Source organism: Nelumbo nucifera, chromosome 5 (assembly GCF_055504915.1).
Source record: "Nelumbo nucifera cultivar China Antique chromosome 5, China Antique-T2T, whole genome shotgun sequence".
NCBI classification, from domain to species: domain Eukaryota; kingdom Viridiplantae; phylum Streptophyta; class Magnoliopsida; order Proteales; family Nelumbonaceae; genus Nelumbo; species Nelumbo nucifera.
The window spans coordinates 26,709,693-26,737,260 of record NC_142653.1 but is presented as its reverse complement, the minus strand read 5'-3'; the positions used below and the strand labels follow the sequence as shown (position 1 = coordinate 26,737,260).

Here is a 27,568-nt window from a genome sequence, read left to right as displayed (position 1 = left end):
CGAACTTAAAAATGGCCTGCTTTTCATGGTTTAGAAACTGAACAATTTAATGGACTGTAGAGCGTATATACCAAAGGATTACCTCGTATTGTATGTACTTGACCTCCCTTATAATTGTCGTTATTATACACCGCACCTGTTCCGCAATGTGCACGAATTTCTGGGAAACCTATCAATCGAATTAATAAATAATAATTCAGATTCGAAGAGTCTCCCTCCGGTTAGTGACAAACAAGCAGATGCATGTGGGACCAAACTCCATTTGATCAAATGCATTTCCATGACGCAGTTGCCAGGCCCAAAAGCCTAAACCACTGCCCTCGTCCTACACGGAGAGGCATCATTTCCTCGATCATCAACAAATTCAAAACTACAGGTAGTGGTGACTAATAAAGCAAAATATAATATGAAGCAGCTAAGTGGTGTAAGCTGCTTTACTGCACAAGTTTTACAGAACATACTGAAGCGTTATAATCTAACTAAACATCTCAAAATAAAAATGACTGTACAAAATCGAATGCTGTTACAGCAATCATGTGTGCAGATAATCACAGGAGGCCCCCTTCTTGCACTGTCCGTTCTCATGAAAATATTTGCACACTCTCTGTCCTCTGGGCGGTGGCCTGGGAGACCCTCCACTGCCAAATGACAACTGTCTATTCCATGATGGCCTACCACCACCATGACCAGAATCGCCACCATGAGATCCCCGATCCCCATGACCAGAGAACCTCTCCCCATTGTGCTTTTGCTGGCTAGCCCACATGCCGGGATTTCCAGCCGGTGCACCCCAACCCACATTTGTATTTCCCTGCATTGTTGCTCCCTGGCCAGATCCCCAACCTGTATTGGAATTTCCTTGATTTGATCCTCCCCAGCCCATGTTTGCGTTTCCCTGTGTTGGTCCCCAAGCAGAAGCTGGATTCTCCGAAGAACCTGCACCCCAAACTGCTGTGGATGCTGCAGGAGGCTGGATGTTTGATCCCATTTCCCATTGGTTACCTGGCATTAGAGGCTTTCGAGGGTCAGAGGGAGCAACATAATTGTTCTGAGTGCTACCTTGTGTAGCACCAGCACCTACTCCCCAGTTCGAAGTCTTGGTAGGTGGAGCTGTCAATGGGGTTGACCAATTGCTGCCTTCTATCCCTGCTGGGCCTATGAAATTGCTAGAAGAGTTGGGAACTGAGACGCCTGGATTGCAATAACTTCTGGTGTGGTCAGCAGCACCAAGCGTTACAGCAGAATAATTTCCAGAAGATTGGCCATCACCCCACTGGCCTGCAGTTGCTGCTTCTGATTTTTGACCTGTGGCAGGCACAGGACTTGATGTAGGCAGTTCTTGTTTCAAAGCAGGAGCATCTCCAGGTCCATGAGATTGAAATTGGGTTATTGGACTGGAAACAACCATCTCCAGCCCTTGAATTGAACCATGTGCTGTTCCATGAGATCCATCTGGAGGATTGTTACCATTAACAGATGAAGCCAAGCCTGGGACACTTGAGACAGCAGCTTGTGACGGTGAACTTTCATTTGACACAGTATCAGCACCAAGCATAAGAGTGCCAGGGTGGCACTTTACAACTGGATCTTGTTGCACTGAAACATCAGAAGGTCTAGATTCTTTGTCAACATGAGCACTTGGAGAAGAATCACATCCAAATTTCTCTTTCTGATCAAGAGCCCTTGCAACCCCATGTTGCTTATCATCACAAGTCAATTGCAAAGGGATCTGATTATTGTTTGCAGAGCTTGAAGGAATGACTATATCATGCAATGAACAATCATTTTTAGGACCCTGTATCAAATCCTCACCGCCTTTTGAAACTGAGCCAGCTGAAAATGCTACGCTATCATTTTGGTGGGGAAGGCCAAAAACCGCCTGATTGGCCAGAGAATCAAAACCATTGGATCCAGATATACTTGTCTGAGAAACATCAGAACCATCAATTCCATCTGCTGCTGGCTTAGTGGAAACAGGCACAGTGCTAGAATATGCCAGCTTGCCACTTTCAGAACCTGAGTCCAATTCTGCAGGAGGTTTTGCTGGATTATACATCTGATTACCCAAATCAGCATTAATTTTTATAGGTTCATTAGACGAGGAAACTGATTGCTGCATCACATCACTTGATGGATTGCTAGCATTACCCCAGGAGTTTGTTTCTTGAGCAGTCGCCGTTGGAGCTGTAGCTAATTTATTTTCAACACCCTGACTCCCTGCCCAGCCACCACTGCCAGACTTTGGGGTAGGAGTAGGAGGATTTGAAAAATCAATTCTGCTTACCTTATCTGATGTATCAGATGGCTTAAGCACTGAAGCAGCACCAGAGTCCCTGCTCCCAGCATATGATGTCAGAGAGATATGAGGCTGCTCCCCCCAGCCAGAAGCAGTCCTGAGAGGTTCAGACACTGAATGCTGCACAATATTGCCCCCTGGAGTAGGAGTGAGAAGTTTTGTTGAATCAGTTTTACTACCTTGATCAGAACCCCACCCTTCTCTTGCAACTTTATGGGCTTCGCCTGAGGATGGACTACTCCATCCCTTCAAAGAACTGCTTCCTGATTGAGATCTCCAACTTTCTGCAGACGGTTGGCCAGAAGAACCCCAGTTACTGGATCTCTTCTCATAACCATGCCCACTACTAGACTGAAACCCTGTAGATTTATTTGGGTTCCAAGTCCCACGATTCTGACCAGAATTCCATCTCTCACCACCTTGACCTTCTCTTCCCTGATGTGATGGCATTCTGTATGGCTTCCCAGAAAATGAGGGTGAGGGGTGTTGATTGTGTACTTGCGGCTGAACAGACCAAGCATTGGTACTCCTTGATGAGCTCCAGCCTCGTGAAGTAACTCCAGTCTGTGTTTCATTATGATTAACAACTTCAGGTGCTGTTGCGATCCAACCAGATGACCGAGAGCCCCATCCATCGACTTTATCAGAAGTGCCATTGTTCCCTCTCCAACCACCATTCCAGCTACTTTCCCTATTATCAGATGCAGGTATAACTTTTTGAGGCTGTGAAAAGCTGTTGCCTACCCGTAACGAGTCCTTAAGGAACTTCCCATTCAATGCATCAGTCAGAAGAATAGAGTCTTCTTGTTTTTCTGTTGACCTCCATATTCTCAGATCAGCAGGAAAGTATCCAGTTGTACTCCATTTGCGCAGCTGTACCATAGAAAATGGCCCTTGAACTTTCCCAGATGGGTCCTGGTAGTGCCACATTTTCTCAGTCTCATTGATGTTAGTTGACAGAGCTGTACCTGCAGAGAGGGGTGCAGACCCAGAAGACGGTATGCTTGATCTAACCGCACCTTGGGTATTCCAACCACCAGTATCCAAACCAGTGACAACTGTCTGGTTTTTAGGTTTCTCCCAACTGCTTGAATCAGAAGTATCTCTTCCTTGATTCCATGTAGATGCGTGTGTTCTCTCACTGGACCCTATGGCTCCATCTCCTTTGTCCAAAAGACTTCTCATGGAAACATTTTTGCTTGATTCCCAACTCGAGAAACTTTTCCGAGCTCCACTCCAGCCGTCATATGTAGCTGAACCTCCTTTTCCGGGAGAGATGGGCTCCCTCTCTCTTCCCTTCCTACTAAATCCATCATCTCTTGGCCGGACAAAATTATCTGCATCCATTGCAAGCAAAATACGTAAGTAATGAGGATACAGAAAGATACCAACAATCAAAAAGAAAGATAAGTAAAAATTTAAATACAATAGTGAAAAATAGGAAGATCAAATTTGACACTGAAATTTGGAAACCTCTATTCTTATCATCTGGTTCCCCTTCATCTTCTTCAGACTCATAACTTGGATCCATATTTGGATCAGCATGCACTTCTGGAATTTCTTGTAGTCTACGTGAAAGCTCCTCTGGCGTGTTTAGAAGCTGCAATTTTTCCACAAGCTCTCTAAGCGTGAAACCAAGTCAAGGATGACTCAACATACTTTCAGTACTTAGTAGACTGTGTACAAATGATAGCAATGAAGAATGCAGATATTTAGGAACAATTAAAAGTACATTCGTATAAATATTACATTTACACAAAATAGAGACTGCCTTTGGTTTGCTCTGCTATGTTTATATATGCCAAGGAACAAATGTGAAATCCAAAGAAACCTACAACATCTCAAACCACTAGAACAGAAAAACTCGAAAGCAATTATATCCCAATCATCTCCTCGCTATTCAGGCAAGGGCATCAAATAATCAGAGATCAAAACAAATCATTTTTTCATCTGTTGGTATCACCACGATACATTATTTGGTAGAAGTTTTATCTCTTCCTAGTACATTGTACCGTCACACTTTCTACCATGCCAAAAAGGTACCGAACCTAAAATATTTTAATCAATCAAATTGTCACAGGAATTTCAATGAAATTACCTGTTGATTGGTTATCAATTTGTTAGGTACCATAGCTTTTCAGTACAATAGCAGCATTCTGGCATTATATAGGCTGGTAAATTCTACTTTCATCTTCTGCCGATCACAACTTAACATCCTTTTGTTTCCCTCATAAGGCTGATGATGGGACAACTTACCATCTCTTAGTTTATTGTGCTCAAGTTTCAGGGATTTGAAGTCATTTCTTTGTTCTAAAAGGGAAGCCCAGTGCAGGAGGCACCCGCCAATGCAGGGTCTGGGGAGGGGCAAATATATGCAGCCCCTGCAGTTACATAGAGAAGCTGTTTCCAAGATTTGAACCCTAGTCACCCAGGTTGCAATGGACCACCCCAACCGTTGAGTCAAAGTTTTAAAAGGCTAAAGGCAAAGGTGAGGCAGATAGGACTTGGAGAGGCGAGGCATAAACTTCAAGGTGGTTTGTGGCTTAAGCCTCAAGAGAAAAATAAAATAAAATAGATATGGCCCATTCCTAAATCAATTCATGCTAAGATTGCTATTCCATTTATAGAAGAATAATATTTGAATCAAAATAGTTAGCATAAAAAATATATATTCAATTTTTCAGAAAAGTCACTTTCTACAATGGTCGCAGTTAGAAATCACTAATTTATTTTGTAATTCAAATGTAGAGGATTAAATTACACAAGTAAAAATAGTCAAGAAAATTTTTGGATCTTCCATCTAATAAAATATTTCTAAACCTGCAATTCATTTTAGGACTAGGCTTATTTCCCATTACTAGGCCTTTTACAGTTAAAACTTAGCCACATTTATTAAGTTGCAAATAGGAATATACATTTTTTAATTATTAACAATCTTCAGAACATTATTAAAAAGAAGAAAAAGGCTCATTATTTCATGATTGTGTGCATACACTGTATTTGTCTATGGCTATATCTAATTCTTCGAGAAGGCAGACTCATCAAGCACTATTGCATCTCGTACTTGCTCATAGAACTGTTATACTGTTGTACACCAAGGAATCCAGACTATAGTTTGTCCTTTATATCATATTCATATAGGATTTCTCATATCACTAATTCATTATCATGTCACCTTGAATGATCTTCTGTTATTTGAATTTACAGCTTTTCATTGAAGTAATTGAATTTGCAGCTTTATCTATCATGTATTTGCCCATTGTTTGCCTACCGCATACTTATAGAAGATCAATGGATCAATCAGTTCAATAGAAACAATGATAAAATAACCAGTTTGAAAAGAAGCAGTTCAAAATCTGCGTATCTAATCATAGAAAACAAAAAAAAAAGTTTGCTTTTTCGAATTTTAGGCTACCAAATACTTAGTTGGAATAGTTAAAATTTACATTTTGTAGCTTTGACCAAACCTGAAAATTGATCTATCTGTGCAGAAAAAAAAAACAAGGAGTGGTGATTCTACAAGTTAAAAATGGTACTAACAAAAAGACACAAAAACCCTGGAATGCAAACAAATATCAGATAGTGAGTTGTCACTTGAATAAAGAGGAGAAAGAACAATGGCTTCCAAAAAAGGAATGCATAAAAAAAATTAAAGAATAAAAGAATGATGGTATAACATATAGGGCAAGTAAAAAATCCTATTCCTTCTCTCAAAAGTTTGGGGTTAAAAAGCTTTGTTTAAAGGGTTTCAATGATAATGATGGAGGAAAGATACCAACAACTCTGAGGAGGAAGAAGTTTAATTCATTGTCTGTTGGTTAGTGAGACTGAGAGAGTTCGTTCAAAAGTCTAATTCATTGCCTGTTTTTGCCATTCTCCTTATGATGACTTGAGGATAAACAAACATTGTTGGCTCATCCTCCTCCACAGAAAGTAATAACTAGAGTTCAAGGGGATAGAAAGGAAAAGAGTAGACCAAAATGGACATGGGTAGTGGTAAGAAATTATCAAGTGTCAATAAATTAACAATGGATATGACATTAAACAGAGCGGACTGGAAAAACAGGATTCATGTAGATGGCCTCATATAATTGGGAAATGGCTTGGATGATGATGATGACCTGGCCTCTTCCCCCACAAGGAGTGGAAAGCCGAAATTTTGATGGTTGCTCATTGGGGAAACAAGGATCATCAGGAAGAGGGGCGGTGTTCAGGATGCAGCTTGACATTTTGTTGGCATGTCTAGGCTCTCTATAACATATCTGCATTTGGCATTCCTTATTTTAAGGACTTATCTCCATTTTGCAGTTAAAAACTCAGTGTTCATAGGGGCACTTTAACTGCAAAAAAGGAGATAAGTCCTTAAAAAAAGGAATGCCAAATGCAGCCTAAGTGGTTTTGTTCAAGCAGAAATTTAACCACAAATTCATGATCATTTTAGCTATACGACAGTTGGATATTGAAGGAGAGTGATAAATTATTATAGATTGGCACATGCATGGATGTGAGGGTCCTTTGAGCATCCACCATTATTTAGAGGCTAAAGCTCTAACATTCAAATTTACTGGCAGATAGGCTAGCTGAAGTTGTGGCTGAGAATAGAAAGGAGTCGTGTCATAGTTGTCAAAGAACCCTCACATCCAAGGTGCCCCACCAAAGTTGCACTCCTATAAATGCCTTGGCTTATTGTGACAAGGCGCCCACCTAGGTGACAAAAATGACAAAGTGGGTGCCTTATTATAATATCATTTATACTGCTACATCTTATTAGTATGTGTGTCAATACATTCTATTCTATCTAAATACATTGCTTTAGTGTTTTACTATTGAAATATAAAAGGTCATAGGGTTTTGAGAAGAGAAAGAAATAGTAGAAGTATAAAGAGGTTTCTTTTTTTCTTTTTTTTTTTGGTTTTTTCTATTCTCTATTACATTAAATAAAAGAGTAACTCCATCCTTGCCTCTTTCTCTTTCACTTTCCATTCTGAATGTTTATCATATAAAACACAGCTTCCTTTAGTTGCTAAGCGATATGAAATTGATCAATTAAATACTTATAATATTAGTATTATTTTTATATATATAAAAATAAAAATAATACTAATATTATAATATTTATTTATCAAAAAAAATATTAGTATTATTTTTAATATATAATATATATAGCTCCATGGAACTCCATAATGAGGGATAGCCCATCCCCCAACCCTGGTGCAGGCAGGATTCAATCCCAAACCTCTGCTACAATCAGCAGGAGGCCTTACCATCCAACCAGTTGCACCTTGCAGGATTTGTATCTTTTAGCTATGATGATTTGCCATGTTTTGAGAGAGAATTTAACGTTCACAATAAAGAGAATTGCTATTTTTTTCAATTCATATACATGTTGAATGGTATATAAGACTAGGGAACTAGCTAAATGTTAGTTCTTTATTTTATAAAATTCTTATCACCTATGTGCTGGCCCAGTTGACTAGATACCCAGTGTCACCCAGAATCGCCTAGTTGCCTTGACAACTATTATAGAGGATCATCACTCCAACAATCCACCTTGAACTAGTCTTCTTGTTTCACTGTTTTAGTTTCTTTTTTCCCTAAAGACCTTAAGGCCCAATTTTCTTTTCCACTAGACAATTGCATCCATCTCTAATTGCTTTCTAGTAATAAATATTTTTTATCAGAAACAGAAAATATCATTAAAAGATAAGAGAAAGAAGAGGACAGCACTTTGGTAGCCATGCCTACCCCATTATATCCTCAGATTTATACAGTATGATGTATAACCCTTGAGAGAACAGAAACTGCTATTTCTTGTCCCAATATGATTTACAATTGAGCCCAAAAGCACTGCTCTCTATTCACCCCTTGTTTTGATACAGATCAGACAAACTATTTGCTGCTCTTGGAATCCAATTAACTTTCAGTTGCATATCCTATGAAAACCACCTGAATTTTTTTATTTCATTCCTGTAAGTCCATAGAGCATTATCAGCCCTCATCAACCAGCTTGTAATAACTTTTGAGTCTCCTTCAATAACAAGTTTCTTCACCCCCATCTGAACTGCTTTCTGCACGCCAAAACTACAGCCAGTAGTTCTGCCCTGATTGAATTTCCTTCTCCTATTGATCCTGAAAACAAACCCTGAATTATTCCACCTTAGTCCTTTATCACCCCTCCAATTCCAGAGGGTCCCAGGTTACCCAAACTGCTGCCATTGAAGTTCAACTTCAACTTAATTAGTAAAGGTGCAAATAACATATTACTTGTTTTGTTAGAAAGTTGCAGATTTCATCTTACAAAGCATGATAAATAAGCACATGAAATTATGGAATATATTTTTCCAGATAGTCTGAAATCCGGTAATCCAGTCATCCCATTTTATTGGTAAGCACAGAATATATCATTATGTGATGCAAATTTCATCATTATATTATATAGACAAGCATTCTATAATTACCTAAAATATGTTCATATTAATCATCAAGAAAGAAGCATTCAGAGTACTTCATTTAAGAATTATCTCATGCTCATTTTCAGCCTCAGACCAATTAGAATAATTCCTCTTTCACCCAAAAATATACTCAACCCAAATGATTGTTCAGTCTATAGCCAAAAAATTGGCTGTTAACATGTTCTTTGAGTATGGAAGGGTAATCTTGACTTTGTACTGGGGCAGATTAGTAGGTGCCTATTAAGAGGCAACTTTGTATTCAAATCATTAGTATATATAATATCAATGATTAGTGATCATGAGAATCAAGATGGATTCTCAGCCCTATTACAGGCACACAAGTTTTCTCTTCTCTTTATTATATATTTGCTTATTTCTTGCATATATCCATTATTTTCAGAATAGAAGATGGAAAAAAGTATGCAAAACCAGGATGGTGGCCTAAACCATATTCAAGTTCTATGGGTTGTAGCAGAGCTTGTACATCACCCAACAAATTCTTCGACCAGACTAAGTGCTAAAGAGAGTAGGATTGTAGAAACATTAACTGACAAATAATATGATGGATTACAGCATAAAAGAAATCACAAGTATGCATGATATGATGCAAATATCAACATATCTAAACAAAGGATATTCCTTTCTGCGCCCTTTTTCACTAGCCCGGTCACGAAGATGACTAAGCCTCAGCTTCTCCGACTCCAAACACTGTCATAAATAAAAAGTGTTACTGATAGGACCATGTCAAGAATGAAATCAGATGCCAGAGAATTTCTCAGATAAGTTTTTTTTATAAGAAAAATGAGGCAAAGATATAATGACGTATTACTCAACATTATCCGAAGTATTTCCAGATAAACACATATGCATCTTGCCCCATACATGAATAAATCAAAAAAGAGAATTTCTAGAGATAACCACAAAAAAGAAGAAACAAGGCAGATGAGATAAGAGGGAGGATGAATCATGATTTTGTGCTTGAGAGGAGAAACACAGTTAATAAACTTACATCATTGACTCTCACTGCCTGAAGTGCCATTGCTTTCTCTTGAACTTCACCCTACAAGCAACCACAAAACTTCTTAGGGTAAATATAAGGGTCCACATACCTGACTTTTTCTTTGATCAGTAGTCCACATACCATACTGAAATCTATAATTTGGAAGTAACATGTAGCATTACCACTGTGAGCCGATTAATCAATCCACACTTTATACTCTGGCGCAAACGTTTGCATTCATCCTAGAAACAAAAGAAGAATTAAAAAAAAAAAAAAAAGAAAATAACTAGCTTATGAAAGGAAATAGCTTATTTTAAGAAAAGAAGCCATGACAAAATGCAAAAGCAGAACTTAATATTTCGTGTAATTATGAGTCAGATTAATGTTGACTAAACAAATGGAGTCACATAACCATAAATAGTGGGTTCAAATAGCTTTTTTTAATGATGTATTGTAAAAGTAATAATAATAATAAGAACCACAAAATAAACAAAAATGGAAAGGTTAATTATACAACATATTTCATAAATAATTAACAAAATTAATAACAACCATTTCCACTCTGCATATAAAATAGTTGCCCATGTCAATATTTTTTTTCTGAAAAAAGGCAAGGTAGAATTTTATTGCTGAAAGAAAAAACACACACTGATACAGTATGACAAGCATCCAGGTCACAAGGGAAACAACAATCCCCACCTGGAAGGAGAGAACATCAAATCTACCACAGACCCTTCGAGTTCAACAACAGAACAGTATTTTGATTTCTAAAGTTATTTGCAACAGAAGTCCAAGACCGAATTTGGCCACCAGGAAACAAGATTAACTCATCAACATCCTTGGAAATGTTTCTGAAAAGTGAAAATTCCATTGTTTCTTCCGGTTCAGATGGTAGTAATTACAACAGCAGAAACAGAATTCTAAATGTGTTTTCTTTCTTACTGAAGCCCACCCATCAGGGTCCATCCCAACACCACGTCTGTAGTGGATCTGGGCATAGCCCAACATACACATTCTGCCCCAATAAAATGAAACCACAGCTTAGCAACTACAGGGCAGTGGATGCAGAGCAGCAGGTCCTTGGTGAGACATCTCCCAAGAGACGGTCCATAGTAAAAAGTTCACCTTGGAAAGGATATGGTGGTTGCATATTAGCTTGGCAGGGAAGGAGAGATTGTTATGATCTCTAACACTGCTTGGAAAAGACTTAACTGAGAATTGGCTAGCGCTGTTCCATCTCCACCTCCATTGGTCAGAGCAGTATTCTCTAGGGGTCTGATCCTAAGAAGCTGGAGTAGGCCAAACATACAATCCAATTCCAAGTCCTGAAAGCCTCTTCCAAACTTACGGGCCCAGACCAAATTTCCTTCCACCAACTCACAGCAATTATCATCGCAGCTTCCTTCTTTTCAGTAATTTGAGAAATTTGAGGGAAGAGCCTCTCCGAGGGAGATTCCAAGCACCAAGGACCTTTCTAAAACAGTAGGGTCCTACCGTCCTTTCCAGACCTAAACCTCCAAATCCTCTTACAAAGGAGAGCTGTATTAAAGTCCTTGATTTTTTTGATACCTAGTCCTCCTTGATCCAAAGTGGCACAGATTTGGCTCCGATTTAATACATGAATTTTCTTCCCCTCCCACCCCTTTCCAAAGAAAATCTCTTTGAAGCTTCTCAATCATTTTGCTACCTTTGCAATGATTGGGAACAAGAATCAGTAATAGATTGGGAGGTTTACAAGAGTGCTTTTAATAAGGCTGATCCCACCTCCCTTGGATACATATTTTCCTTTCCATGAAGTTAGTTTTCTTTCTAACCTTTCAAGCATTGAGCACCAAACGAAAGAAGAGTTACACTTACACTTGGCTCCTAAAGGGAGGTCTAAGTAATTAATTGGAAGGTAATCCCACGTCCCTATTAAACACATTAGAAGAAGGCACAATGAATTCGGAAATAGGTTCCTTGTTAGGCCTCATTCGTTTTTCGGGAAGTAGGGGTAGGTAACTTGGTAGGTCCCATGGAAAAGAATTAAACCACGTTCGTTTTTTGGTATTAGTGGGTCTTGCGGAAAAGAACAATTCCCGAACAGCTCATTTACCTAGGGAAGTAATACTCTCCTCAGACCTGGGTAAACTACTTACACATGCACACCGAAAATGGCTAATACATGATGGGACAATATTGTCCCTTCAATAATGACACTTTTTTGGATAAATCGGTCATTGTACACCTTTACCTGGGGAATAAAAGACATCGGATCTTATACAAATAAGTGTTTCCCAAGAAACACTTGCCCAGATAAGTCATTTACCGAGATGTGAATGAGGCCTTAAGAGTAGCAACAAAGAGCAAGGAAAACGGTCCTTCAAAGGTAAATCACCCAACCAAACCTGTTCCCAAAATAAAATCATGTCCCTAGAGCAGACATCATATTTGACCCAATTAAGGAAAGAAAGTAGAATTTGATCAAAAAAAAGGAAAGTAGAATATTGCATATTACTTTCCATGGAAAAGACTTTGTCACTCGAACAAAAAGGCTTGTATCTAGCCATTGTGCCTCACACTGTTAACACTACCAACCACCCTACACCAAAGTTTATCTCTACCTCTAGGGAATCTCCATAACCACATCCCAACAGGGCCATATTCTTATCAATTAACCACTCTAACATACCTTGCCTTCTATTTTTGCACACTATTTCCCACTTCACCAGATGGTCCTTCCGACCCTCCCACATTCCCACGAGAAGTCCCTTGCGACCCCTTGCAATATTTTAAGTATTGACAAATAGTACACAGGGAGGTTAGCTAAGGTAGATTTGATTAGGGTGATCATTCCTTCTAGAGATAAGTAAATCCTCTTCCACAATCTACACTACAAGACATCTAGATTCCATTTCTAGAATCAAGTTCAAAAAGGCATGCTCCCTCAAGTCGGCTCCTAGAGGTAAACATAAATATTTCATTGGCCAATCAACTACCAAACACCCCATTATTTCCCTTTCATTCATATTTACCCCAATCAAACCACTTTTTATTGATCAACCTGCCACACCATTTTTTTCAAAACTGATTCTCAAGTTTGACAAGCTCTCAAACAATTCAACATCAACTTTAAATTTCTATCCAATGCAACCCACCACCTTCACAGAACAAGACGATGTCATCCACAAATTGCAAATTAGTAATCATAACATTTTACTTATCTATTCTCCAATCCCTTATTAGCCAGTGTTTTAAAAGCGCAGGGGTCAATTTGCGCTAGAGGCGCAAGGCGAGGCACGCGCCATTTTTATGCAAGGCGAAAAAATTAAAAAAAAAAAGCTAACAAATCAAAGAACAATGTCAAAAAAAATCAATAAAAATCAAAAAATTATATTAAACATAAAATTAATAAAAAATATAAACTAAAATTTTAAAATAATGCTTTAAAAACCTATTAACTAAAAGGAAAATACATAAACATAAGATGTAAAGCATATTCAAATGAGAATTTAAAAATAAAATCAAACATATAAAACATTTTCAAGCATGTAAAACCTCTATTTTTTCCACTCAATTGCAGTACTTCACATAGCTAATGTAATGAAAAACATATTACATTCCTGATTCTACGAGCTGGCTTTGTGCCACGCCCCTCAAGGCAAGCCCAAACAAGTCCACGTTAGGTCTTAAATTCTTAGTTTTCACACAAAAAATAATGATTTTATAGTTTTAATTGCTTTTTAAGAAGACACTTTAATTGCTGCCCCTCTAGGCGCACGCCTGGGCTGAGGCGCAAGGCGCATCAGGCGCACGCCTAGGTGCACCAGGTGTGCGCCTTTTGAAAGGGCTGCGCCTAGGACCTAGGCGAGGCGCATACCTTGAAATGTGCCTCGCCTATGCGCCTAGGCACGCTTTTTAAATCACTGTTATTAGCTGCATTTTATCTTCTCTTAAGACTAATCTATTGAAGACGATAGCTATCAAAATGAACAAGAATGGGCACAAATGATACCCATGCTTGAGCCCTCTACACACTGGGGAAAAAAACCTACACTACCCTGTTCACCAACACCGAGTGATGACAAGTTTGAAGGCACCCTAATCCCCTTGTTCCCCGACATGTTCCTCCACAAAGGCTACTTGTGTAGAAGAAGTAATATGGGGGAGAACCGTTTACGGTCTCAAGGACAGCACCTTGGCAAAGATTTTATAAACACTTGTCACCAAACTAAGAGGTCTAGAATCCTTGGGAGTTCTACAACACTGGAATAATTATTCCCCTTTTGTAGAACTCCTAAAAGGCCTCCATCAAATCATCCTCAATTATCCCCCAAAACTCCAAGTAAAAAGCCATTGAAAATCCATTTCGCCTAAAGACTTTTCATTTGTCTATTGAAAAAAAAAAACGCCACTCTTATTTCATCCTCACCAAATCATTTTTTTTTCAAGAACCTCAATTTGGTCCCATCTTAAATATGGCCATTCAAGTCCTTCAACCAAGAATCTCCTCTCCAAAGGTCTTCTAAAGATCAATTAAAATGATCCATAAAGCCTTTTGCTATTTCCTCCAAATTTAAAATCCTACCATCCACTTCCAATTTGTCTCGATTTCTATCTCCATGATATAATCTCTTACCTAAGTAATGCATCCTTCAATTCATTCCTTAATATCCATTGTCCTCTTTGCTATCAAGTTGCCCAACATGCCCTTTGTTTCACACTTTCAACTTGACCTTTAGCATTTTAATTCCCATGAAATGTACCACCTATCCACTTCATCAAATTACCACCCAACCTCGAGCAAACTTAAAGGGGTATGGTCCAATCCCACCTTCCATCTCTTGACTTAGGCTAACAACCAAGTGGACCTAGATATTGTTCTAAAAGTTGACCCCTTCAATGCCCCTCAAAAGCCAACTAAAAAGGAACATATACAACCTCAAGCAAACACTATGCACATTTGACCAAGTATACCTTACTCATGAACACCATAGTTCCTCATAGAACACTATTATTGCACTACTAAACACCATGGTTCCTCATAGAACCCTATTATTGCACTTATCTCATCCCACCACGGGTCAAAAAATCACAATGTATTGGGGTGTAGACATGTTCGTGGGTAGGGCTCAGGCTTGGCTTCTTGCCAAATTTTGAATAGGCCTGACCCGAAGCCCGAGCACGAAACAGTGAAAAGTTGGGTCCGAAGTCCGACCTGTAAACAGGTCTATTGGGGTGTATCAAGCCTATCATAATGTTTTGGCCACAGTTCACAATATCAATGATATTTGGCAAAATATCCTCGAAATATCCCAATTTGCTGGGTGGTAATACAAAATGTTCCAAGAATCTTTTTTTTTTCTGAATATCCTCAATATTCTGACAATATGTTGGTTATACTTCAGATTTAATTGATAGACTATTTATTTAAAGCTTAAAGTTTTAAAAAAATTACTAAAAAACTTTTTCTGATAGGTTATTACTAAAAAACTCTTCAATATTTCATTAAAATGATCGTAATTTTTCAAAACTATTTTCATAAAAGCACCAACAGGGAATTGGTGATTGGGCAATTAGCTTACTATTTTCATATGATTCACTTAACAAAGTTACTATAATTGAAAAGAAAAAAGAAAAATTGCATAAAACTACAAAATAGTAATATCAATGCAATCAAAACATATAGTAAAAATAAAAGACAAAAGTTGTACTACACTTAGTCATCTCACAACATCAAGGTGCCTTTGTTGAAGGGAGACAGATTAGCAACTAGAGAAGAGGAGGAGAGGGAGGGGTGTGGTGTGCAAGTTGGATTTAGAGAAGGCTTATGACTTTGTGAACTGGTCTTTTCTCTTAGAAATTATGGGGAGAATTGGGCTAGGGGAGCGCTGGAGGATGTGTATAAAGGGATGCCTTAGTTCAGTGCAGTACTTGATCATGATTAATGGTTGATCGAGGATTGAGAGAAAGGGATCCCCCTTCTCTATTCCTATTCACTTTAATTGTTGATGTCCTAAGTAGGATGGTCATGGAGGTAGATCAGAGAAACCTTTTTAGAGGGTGGAGGAGGGTAGGAAGACTTGAGGTGGCAGTCACACATTTGCAATTTGCATATGACATCATCTTATTCAGTGATTTAAAAGGCGCGTCTAGGCACACAAGCAAGAAGCATTTTAGGGTAGGCGCCTCGCCCAGGTCCTAGGTGCAGCCCATTCAAAAGGCGCACGCCTGGTGCGCCTAGGCGTGTGCCTGGTGCGCCTAGGCGTGCACCTAATGCTTAGCCCAGGCGTGCACCTAATGCTTAGCCAAGGCGTGCACCTTTTGAAAATTTAACGCCTTTTCCTATTTGGTAATGTTGTCCATTCATTCATACTAATAAAACATCATCTTAAAAGCAATTAAAACTATAAAATCATTATTTTTTGTATGAAAACTATGAATTTAGGACCCTAACATGGACTTGTTTGGGCTTGCCTCAAGGGGCGTGGCACGAAGGCGGCTCGTAGAATTAGAAATGTAATATGTCACATTAGCTACTTGATTTAATTGAGGAAAAAGAGATTGTGGGTTTTATATGTTTGAAAATGTTTTATATGTTTGATTTCATTTTTTAATTCTCATTTGAATATGCTTCACATATTATGTTTATGTATTTCAATTTTAGATAATAGGTTTTTTAAAACAGTTATTTTAAAATTTAAGTTTATATTTTTATTAATATTATGTTTTAAATTTTTTTGGCAATTTTTTTTATTTTTTAGCTTTTTTTAAATTGTGCGCCTTGCCTCAAAAAGGCGCGCGCCTTGCCTTGCGCCTTTCACTTTTAAAACATTGGAGTGATTTAATTTGGGGTATGCCCCTCGTCCAGGTCCTAGGCACACCCCTTTCAAAAGGCACACGCTTGGTGCGCCTTGCACCTTAGCCCAGGCATGCACCTTTAAAAAATTTTGCGCTTTTTGCCTTTTTTTTAGTCTAACGACTAGGTTGGGGGCTCCGCCCTCGATATGCACCTTGTGCATGATGTGCTTGCTTCGCTTGCTCACCGAAGCTCCGAGAACCCCTATTTGCTAATGTTGTTCATTCATTCATTCCAATAAAATATCTTCTTAAAAGGCAATTAAAGTGATAAAATCATTACTTTTCATGTGAGAAATAAGAATTTCAGACCCTAACATAGCCTTGTTCGGGCTTGCCTCGAGGGGTGTGGTACAGAGGCGACTCATAGAATCAAGAATGCAATATGTTTTACATCACATTAGCTACTTGAAGCAATGCAATTAAGGAAAAAATGAGATTGTGGGTTTTACTTGCTTGAAAATGCTTTATATGTTTGCTTTTATTTTTAAATTTTCACTTGAATATGCTTTACATGTTATTTCTATGTATTTTAATTTTAATTAATTGGTTTTTTAAAACATTTATTTTAAAATTTATGTTTATATTTTTTATTAACATTATGTTTAATATTTTTGAATTTTTTGCATTCTTTAAAATTCTTTTTAATTTTCTGACTTTTTTTATTTTTTAGTTTTTTTTGGCCCTTGCGCTTTTAAAACACTGATTTTATCCTATTTGATTTATACAATTCTTTGCCATGGTTTTTGGAGCCTAAAATGTGCAATTACATTTTGTTTAATGATCACTTGAAGATTTATTAACAAATTTAATGTTTCTATAAAATATTCCTATATTTTAGATTTTCCAAATATCTAAGCAAAATATCTCTAGAAAACACTCACTTTTTTGTATATTTGTAATCTTAGGGGGTAGGCCTTCCTAAGACCAACCCCTTGTAAAATTTTGAAAAAAAAAACTACAAAAAGTAGGGCAGTAAACTAAATATCCAATACACGTGTCCGTGCATATTGGGTTGTACCAATACTTTGAACATTTCCTCCCACGGTTCATTCTTTTCTCTATAGTTATTTGGACCATAGACATTTGTTAACATCAACTCAAAGCCATCCTCAAGATGTTTCAATTTCACTAACAATGTATCTTCCTACCAACTCTTCTTAATCACCCCATTACTTCATAATGTGACCATTCTACCACCTATCAATTTTAGCTAACTATGTTTCTTGAATTAAAACAATGTCTACCTTCCCTTATGTTCCAACTTATAATCTTCAATAGTGGTGCAACTTGGGTGGGCTTGGATGTACTACATCATTCGTTCTCCTTTACCTTTTATCCCTTCTCTTATGTTCTCTTGGATGTGCTACTTGACCTCAACTTGATTATTAACCCTAAACCCTAACTTCTCAACAAATTAGATTACAAGCCTACCTTCAGCTACACTACTTATCCTCAACTTGACTTTAACACCATGCTTTTTTTAGTTTTCTTAAGCATATTCAGGGGAGGGGGGTCGCTATAAGGCCTGCTACCCCCTGAATGAGGTCTTACCCAAAACTCTATGTATTTCGTGTATTGGTGGGTCACCAATATGATATGTATCAGCCGATAGGGGTCTATACACTGCAAAATTTTGATCCTTGAGGAAATATTAAATTAAAACAAGATAGCCCATGTCACATGGCCTCTCCTTTCAGATAAATAATTTATCTATTTTCTCCTTTTTTGCATTTTTCTTTGTTAAAGAAAAAAAAACACATAAACTGGTCCATGTATACAAACATGTCATTTTGAGAGACTTTTCATTATTAAAAAATTATTGGTCTATGGCTGTATTAATGTGTCTCTTGAGCTAGAGCTAGAGACCTCTTGTCTTCCACATGACAACATTTCAATATTCTGAGTTCAAAGAGACCTTGATGACCGAGATGTTAGAAGTGCTTTGAGCTCTTGACACTTTGTCAGAGAAAAAACAAGAGGGGAGAGAGAAGGGAAGAAGCAGAAAGAGAGAATATAGGGAAAAGAGAAAGAGAATTGAGCAGAGAGATTGGCTAGACTATGATGGTTTCATTAGACAAATTCTCTGCTGCTTTTCACTTCTCATGTCGATCAGGATTTAACAGTACCTATTTCAATAAAACCAAGTTAAGAAGACAATGAGAATGGCTTAAATCTAAACTTGCAAGGTAGATGAGCAAGAACCAGAATAGGTGGTGCAATCTTCACAACTAATGGAGCATGAATCAATAAGTGAAAACCATTGTTTTTCTCATTCTAAGGACGAAAAGATAGGTTAGGGTTCCAATACTAAAGAGTACCTTTGTCACTTCCATCATGGTGGATTTTCATTACCCGCCTTTGGAACCCTAGGTGAATAGAATGTCTTCTCCATTTGAGGAATGGACGTCGATGGTACAAGATTTGGGAAAAGGAGACAATCTTTCACTTGCAATTTCACATCTTCTGATTTTGAGGAAATTGTAACAGGGGATACATACAACACTGTATAGGAGTAGGATATTCGTACAAATTAAAAGAGAAGGGATCCTTCATTATCTCAATTGAAGAATATCTCCCCCAAAATTTTTAGAAAATTACTAAGACCTCCATTGCGTTCACCTATTAACTTTTTTCTTGAAGTCCACATTCACCTATTAACTTTACTTACCATTTATAGTTGAAGGGTTAAGTTACTTCACCCCATTGATAAGCTGCCAGTTTGGAGAATTATTGAAACTGTGAACAGTTTAAATGATGAAGCTGAGTGCACCGTTGATACAGTCAATAACATCAAAGTTGATATCACCATGTAATGTGCAGCAAAAGTAGTGAAAACAAATGGTATCATCATATCAACTATTGACAGTGTTGACACGTTATCTATAATATCAAGTTACCTATTTCAGCAAATTGGATTAAGAAGACAAAGAAAACAGCTTAAGCAAAAACCAGGTTAGCAAAATTTAAAAAAATAATAATAAAAATAATTATAATTTCATAATGTTAAAATTGCAAAATTAACGATTTTAAAATTAATTCATATAGCTTTAAAATTAATCAGCAGAAATTTAAAAAATAAAATTAATTAACTAACAAAAATTAAAAATTAAATGCTAAAGTAATTAAAGATAAGTAAATCACCCAAAAAGAATGCTTGGGTTGGAGCTGGACAAGCTAAGCCTAATTTAAAATGTCATAGATTTCCATTTTTATATTTTGCTTAATAAAGCCCATGCGTTGCACAGGTCCCAGCTAGTGAGGGGGCTATAATAACTCTAAACTGCCCATATACTAACAATGAAGAACAAACAGTGCTACAAATTAGCTACAGGACCTGGTGTGGTGCCCCAAACCAGATTGTCCCTCGATACTCCTACCCTTGCTAAGCTATTTACCATACTATCCACCACACTAGGGAGCCACCTGCTTAATGCACTATGATCATGCTAAATGGCTTTACTTTCTGCTTGTAATCCCTATTTTCTTCTGGATTGCTAATAAAAACTATTCTGATTTGTAATGAACAATAAAAAAGAAGTTATGATTTGCATCCTGATCTAACATTTTGGATACAGAATCTCACATTTTTTTTACAAGTTTGGATACAGAATCTCGCATTTTTTTGACAAGTTTGGATACAGAATCAGGCATTTCAAGTGGCACTTCCTCAGTTTCAGAGGAACTATTCCATAGCATTAAACAATTCTATTTCTAAGTTACTGGTTTCCCCCATATTGAAATTTATAACAATAAGGCTCTCCAAGATTACAGATACGGACTAAGTTTGCCGCTCATCAACTTTTACCAAGTTCTAGTCAAGTGTATATCTTTCTAAGCTATGCAACATCACACTAGATGAATCATAGCTAACCTTTTGAAAGACCTTGTGTTCCTCTTCTGTTGTAACTAACAAAACATGGCCGCCCATAGCAGTTTTGCCTTCAGCTTTACTAGTATTCTTCGGTTGCATCAGACTCCAAAACAAAATTCCATTTTATCCACCCAGCTTTAATTCTATAGTAAAATTTGCATGCCCAGATCACCAAATTCATTGAAAGGGAATGACTCAATAGCAAGAGGGGTCGGAAAATCAGATCTATATTGGGGAGACCTTCTATACATAGTTGCTTCTACTGTTTGTTAAGGCCTGTTTTTGTCCTCTCTCTAATAGGAGAAAAGAAGTTTTGCCTGTACCCAGTGCTGAATTGATTTCCATTAATGAAGCTACTGGTCATTAATTAACAATCAAAAAAGTTAATAAGAAAAGGAGCATGCCTTCAATTGTTTATTCTTACCTCAGAGAACTCCTGATTTGAAATTGTATCGATTGATATGATCTCTGTCTTGTTCAAGTTTAATATTTCTAGCATCACATTTGTTTCCTTTTTGCCAGTTTTGTAAGACTCTGCAGCTTTGCATGTACCTACATCATAATTATTGATTGTTTTACAATTCTAAAGAATGTGCACCGATATATGCATGCCAATGACAAATTTTTAAGCCATAATTAGTAATTATAAAAATATACCTATAACTTGAACTAGCCTGTACATATCCTGCTTTTGATTGTTGCCAGAAATTCTTATTTTTACAAAAGAGCCAATGACCTTGTCATGAAACTTAGCAGTATCATCAAGTAGATCCTCCATCAAGCTACGTCGCAAATAAATCAAGTTAACATTATGAACATCAATTGCCGCATAATCATCAAGATTGGTTTGTGGTCCTTTCTCATCTCCTTTCTTGCGTGTTTTACGCTTTTTATCTTTACTTGCCTTTGTGACAATATCATTGTTCCCATCAACATCCAAGGGACTTGCATCAGTATTGACAGCTTCCCCTTGAATATCATCTGCCTGAGGATCATCTTTTATGAGAAAGTGAGATTCAAGAAGCTTTAACATTTCAAAATGCCCCACACGTGGTTTTCCAAAGAGATTCTCAAGTCTCAAATCACAAATAATTTGACTTTTCCGCCGAGGATCACGAAGTTTGTTTTTTTTAATATATTCTAGCAAGAGCGCTTGGACATCAAATTGTGATAGAACAGACTTATCACCATTTCTCATGTGTGAAACAAACTCCAGAAGCTCTTTTGAAGCCCACTCAATGTTATCAGGCATAAATATCTCATCTCCACCAGCTGCCTCTGCCACACCAGGAGAATCCCCAATTTTGGTGGTCTTTGATCGTTTTCTAGCCTTCCTTCTTTTGGAATTTTCTTCTTCAGCATGACCAGAAGAACTGTCTGAATTGGAACCTTTATCATCTTTAGCATCATACAGTTCATCAGAAGATTCGTCCTTCTGAGTGTCACCAGATCCTTTTGACAGATTTCTGGCTTGAGTGAGTTCTTCTAAAGCTAAAGACAGCTTCTGTTTCAAATCCATCCAGTAATCCTTGAAAAGGTACTCCCAGTTACTTTTGTCATCAAAATCTACATTAGCCTGCACATATATACAGAAATCAAAAGAAAGCTTCAGATAAATAGCAGAAATCAACCATTAAAGTACAAAATAGATAAAGCACAATATATTCTGGCAGTTCATAATCGTTTAATTCAACAGCATTTTGATGATTCAGCCATTAATACTGATTTTTGAATCAAATGAGACAAAATTAGCACAACATACAGTAGAAGTACAATAAAGCAGCCAAAAGTGTTAAATGATGTGGCAAAGCACATGGGTGTTTACAGGCATCACAAATTATACTACTGTACATCAAGGAACATTCTCATTGGATGTTGAGGAAGATTTTTGGATGCTGATGTGTTGGTTGATGGATGAAGAAAGAAACTAGAATTATTGACTGCTGAAGTGAACATCTTATTCCACTGTATCCAGCTTGTTGACAATTTAGCTTGCGGTAGTAGAGAAGAGGGAGTTATTTTAGGTTTTCTCTTGATGATTAGGGACTTATTTTAGGCTCAAACTATTATGATTAGTCCTGACGATTTTCTTGTATCATTGTATGGAGTTAATGGGCTGTTGTGTTGAAAAAGGAGTGTGTGGCTTTCTGGTTTAATGTGCAAAACACCTGTAAAAGGTATCTATCCTTGGCTAGCTGCCTTACGAATATCATGCTTCATGTTTATGAGTTCCCACCCTGTGGAGTTGAACCCCAGTACATTTATCTTCTATTTGACCTTTGTTATGCAAAACCTTCCCCAACACTATTAGCTGATCTCGGAGTCCATTTGTTAACTGTCCCCAGTTCCAGCACTAAATTTGTAATCTCCTTTAACATATATCTAATCTTCCATGACCATTTTATTGTTTCTCAACCAAAATGCAATTACATGTTGAGTCCCCTTCAAGGATTCAACCAAGATATCCTTGCAATACCAAGATATAGCCAGATTTAGCCCATTTAGAACAACCAAATATCTGCCCTAATATAGTCACCAAAACTTATAGAGCAACAATGCTTCCCTCCCAATTTCTGAAAACACACCCAACTCCAGAAATTCCTCGATTCGCCAAGGTACAACCTTTTTTTTTATAAGCCCCCAAGGTACAACCATCAAAGTTAAGATTAATCATGTTTAGAATTGGAGAAGTCGGAAAGGATTCCTTTGATTTCCAAATTATAAATGCACTTTATTATGTTCTGATTAAAACAAATACTAGCATTGAATGCAACAGTAGCTCCAATATGTGATAAAATGTTAGAAAGTAGACTAAGATGGTTGAACACGTGCATAGCAAGGTGCCAACCAGCTGGTTGGTAAGGTCTCCTACTGATCTAGCAGAGACTTGGGATCAAATCCCACCTGCACCTGCATTGGGGGGGGTTATGAGTTGGGAGATGGGCTGCCCCCCATTGTGTAGCCCTTCAAAAGAAATCCAAAAAAAATGTTGAACACGTGCATAGAAAACCATCAACAGCACCAATGTTGAACACATGCAAGTTGAAGGGGATGAAAAGGTGAGGGCAGACCAAAATGTACATTGGTCAAAGTAGTAAGAAATGATGTAAGCTTTCAAAATTTAACAATGGATATAGCATTAAATAGAACGGAATGGTGAAACAGGATTCATGTAGCCAACTCCATATAGTTGTGATAAAGCTTAGATGATACGATGATGATGACTGGCACTGAATCCAAAAGTTCAAAACCTGGACCGAAGGTGGGTGGCCAGATTTGATTGTTGAAGAGAAATGCCAGGTGATATACAATATACCTACAAAGAGGATAAAAATAATCCAGGAATCAGTGCCTAGGATTCTCTAGAGTTAGCACCTAGAGTAACAATTAAGAAAGAGAACTCAATAGTTTCTTGAAGGAATCAGCATCACAAAGGTGCTTGCAATCCTTGAAAGAAGTAAAGAAAACCCTTATTGAAGTAATAACAGTTAGGGTGGTGAACTGGCTAAAATCCTTGGACCTGTTTGATGATGTTTCTACGGATACGTTGCTGAATAGCTAGATGGAGGTGGCTAATTCTGCTCCTGCTCGCTCTTCTGTTTGTCCTGTGTAGTCACCACCAGCCTGTGGCTTTACAAAGTTAAATTTTGATGGTAGTAGTGAGGACAATCCAGGTCCGTCAGGTGTAGGAGGGGCCTTTAGAGATGAGGATGGGAAGGTACTTGCAATTCAGGTCCCATTGGGGTTGAGGATTCTCTTAAAGCTGAGATTTATGCTGTACTGAAGGGTATAAGGAAGACTAAGGAACTGATACAAAAGTTAGCCGTTGAAGGGAACTCAAACCTGGTGTTAAGCTGCTTACAGAAGGAAAGTGGACTGTGGAAATTTGCTAATGAAAGGAGGGAGATTAAATGGCTGACTAGGGGGCTGGAAATCCAATTTCAGTGGGTTGAGAAAGAGTAAATGCATTTACAGCTGCTTTGGCAATGCAGGGGTGGGAAGGGATCAAATGTTTTGGGCTGTTTTGTAAGTTTTTTCTTTGTTGTCCTCTTGGAGAGAGTTAAGCCTTTTTATCTCTCTCTGGAGTGTAGTAACTAAATTTTTTATTAATCTAATGGTTTCCTGTCATTGATCAAAAAAATCAACATCACAAAGGAATTTGGAACAATTCCAAATAGAAACTCCAACTATACCTTTTTATGTGAAGAAAACCAAAGGCCTTGAATATAAGCATAGATTGGAAGGCTGGCTATGCCTTTTTCCCTTGCCTCCTACTTTAAAACCAAGAAAATGCCACTAAAACACCAAGGATGATTCAAATACTAGTGGTCATTTAGGACTGAAATAAAAAGTTGACTTTTTCGGTAGGAGACAAATCTGAGTTCTCTTAGGACAATGAACTACACCTACTAAGATAACATTTCACTTACTGAAATAACTACACAAGTCCTAAACCAATTAGGAAAACATATGACTACCATGATGAGGATAGCCAACTCCTAATTCAACTAGGAAAACCATATCTTAATGCAATTTGAAAAAATACCAAAGAGAAAAGAAAATAACTTTGAAAAATTACAGCAATAACCTACAACCACAATGTTGGGTTCTTCTTTTGGCTGTAAGTTTTCAGCTTCCTACCTCTATCACCAAGTGGTGATTGGATAGCTTTGTTTTTTTTTTTCTTTTGATAAATACCAAGTAATGATTGGGTAGCTTTTGACTGGTCCAGATGGTCCTTGGGCTCCAAGACATCAGATCAGAAAACTGAGATGCTTGACTGTTTGACTGAATAAGTGAATAGTACATCCAGATAGGTACCATCAGAAAATGATCTTGTGAACTCTCTTGCAAAAGGTTCATGGTTTTCTCTTGAGGAAGGATTTGCATGATGAACCTTGTACAGGCCCTGGCTTCTCAGGCTCAGCCCTAAGCTGTAGTTGCTTGTTTGATATTGCTATCTGCTTAAGTCAACTTATAGTTGTATATCCTTCACCCCCATCTGCATGATTCTTTTCAAGTGGGACCATTCTTCTTCTTCTCTGATATAAAACTTATTTGATTATCAGCTAAAGATATAAAAGAAGACTGGAGTGAAGGTTATGGCTGTCAATGGACTCCAGAAGTCCGATACCCAATTCAACATCTTATCTGATTATCCCAATTTTGGATGTTAGCACTTGCAGATTAATAATTGGATAGGATGTGGATTTAACCCATCAAATCTGATTAAATCCAAGTCCAATTGAAAATTATTATAAATATATACAGTATAATCATGTGTATATATATACTAAAGTTTATAACTAATAAATTCAATAATTCACAACAAGGGAGAGACTGTGCTAAAAAAGAGAGAGAATGAGGACGATATCACCCATAGAACTAGAGCAGGATGGGCAAAATTGAGGGATGCATCCAGAGTGTTATGTGATAGGAGAATACAACTTAGATTAAAAGGAAGTTTTATGGCGTCAAAAAAAAATTATAAAGCTGTTGTAAGGCCAGCCATAATGTATGGTGTGGAGTCTTGGCCAGTAAAGAAACATGTCCTAAATATGAGTGTGGCAGAAATGTAAATGCTGAGATGGATAAGTAAAGAAAATAAAAACTAGAAATGATGGGTAAGAATGAAGTCATTCAAAGGAACCTAGGAGTAGCTCAAATAGGTGATAAAATGAGAGAAACTATATTAAAATGGTTTGTCACATGCATAGAAGACCACTGGCGGCACCTGTAAAAAGAAGTGGTCTGTTGCATGTTGAAGGGACTAGAAGGGCTAGGGATAGACCAAAAAGGGCAAGAGTGGAAGTACTAAGAAATTATTTAAGCACACTTTTCAAAAATTGATATGACTTTAAACAGAATAGAATGGTGAAACAGGATTCATGTAGCCCATCCCATGTAGTTGGGATAAGGCTTGGATGATAATGATGATGATATTTTGTATTTATATTTATACATTTATTATACACGTATAAGTTAAAAGAAATTAGTTTTTTAATACTTTTTAAAAGTTTGTCATTTTGAGCACAATAGGCGGAGGTTGATTAAATCTGAATCCTACATATCAGATTCCAGATTGGATTTGGATCCAAAGATTTGATAACCAGATCTGATTTGGTTGTAGCTAGATCTGATCGAAATCCAATCCAATTGTAGCCCTGCAGAAGGTCAGCCCCATTTGCAAGCTACACACAACTGAATGCTAAAAGAAAGGTTGACTGGGTCAAACTGTAGGAAGTAGTTGAAATCCAACATAGCTTTCAATCCTGTAGTACTTTATCCAATCCAATCAATTTTATGGTCCAAATCCAGTCTATTTCAAGTGTCAGAACACAGTTTAAGCTGAATAAAAAGGACAAGACAGTAAAGAAAAGGGTAATAAAGGATCCACAGCTACCAAGCCTTGTTTTCCTTTTCCACAAGGCCAGATTCAACCTTGGCATCCTAACTTCTGTTGTGGTTTCTGCAGTTTCAGAGGTCAGATTAATGAATGTCGGATTCTAGGAGAAACATATTAAGATATCCATGAAAATTGTTTTTGTAATCACATCATAGTTGTCAAGGCGACGCCTAGGCGACAAGGTGCCCTTTGAGGCTCGCCTCGCCTAATCGCCAAGCAGTTTTGTACTATGTATTGTAAAATACTTTTTTATTCTTTATTTTTGACACTATAATTATAAAATAGGCACTATTAAATTAAAATATTCATTTTGTGTGTTTATATACTAAATTGTTTTTATTATTTTCTTATTTGTTGGGATTTAACCAATACAAACATTGCTAAATGCTGTATTGAACCCTCAAAGACACTTTAAAACCTGAACCAATAAGCAAGGAAGAACTTAAAGTTTTGCCTAATCAACACATTTTCAACTACTACTACTACTAAGGGTTCAGCCCCTATATTTTTTGAATTTTCTTTTCCTTCTCATAAATATGTTCATTTTCTATACTTTAACATGAACTCTATACTTTTCTTATGAAAATTATGAATAATTATTAAGGAAATATGGCTATGGTACCTAGGGAACTACCCTAGGATCTATGTTTTCTATATAAAAAAACCCATCGCATAGGCGACAAGGCGCCCCCCTGACGCCCAG

At 37.4% G+C, this 27,568-nt stretch overlaps 1 protein-coding gene across 1 annotated transcript in view; it reads right to left on the bottom strand.

Moving 5' to 3' along the window:
* Positions 1 to 246: 246 nt before the first annotated feature.
* LOC104607527 (zinc finger CCCH domain-containing protein 44) overlaps positions 247 to 27,568 on the bottom strand; it is a 36,807-nt gene continuing 9,485 nt past the window's right edge. Inside the window, exons 4-10 of the mRNA XM_010273188.3 lie at positions 21,117 to 22,035; positions 20,884 to 21,011; positions 9,931 to 9,990; positions 9,758 to 9,808; positions 9,386 to 9,456; positions 3,770 to 3,924; positions 247 to 3,633 (exon numbers count right to left, since the gene is read on the bottom strand). Coding sequence (XP_010271490.1) covers positions 533 to 3,633; positions 3,770 to 3,924; positions 9,386 to 9,456; positions 9,758 to 9,808; positions 9,931 to 9,990; positions 20,884 to 21,011; positions 21,117 to 22,035 — 4,485 coding nt within the window. The 3' untranslated portion in view covers positions 247 to 532. The remainder of the gene's footprint in view (positions 3,634 to 3,769; positions 3,925 to 9,385; positions 9,457 to 9,757; positions 9,809 to 9,930; positions 9,991 to 20,883; positions 21,012 to 21,116; positions 22,036 to 27,568) is intronic.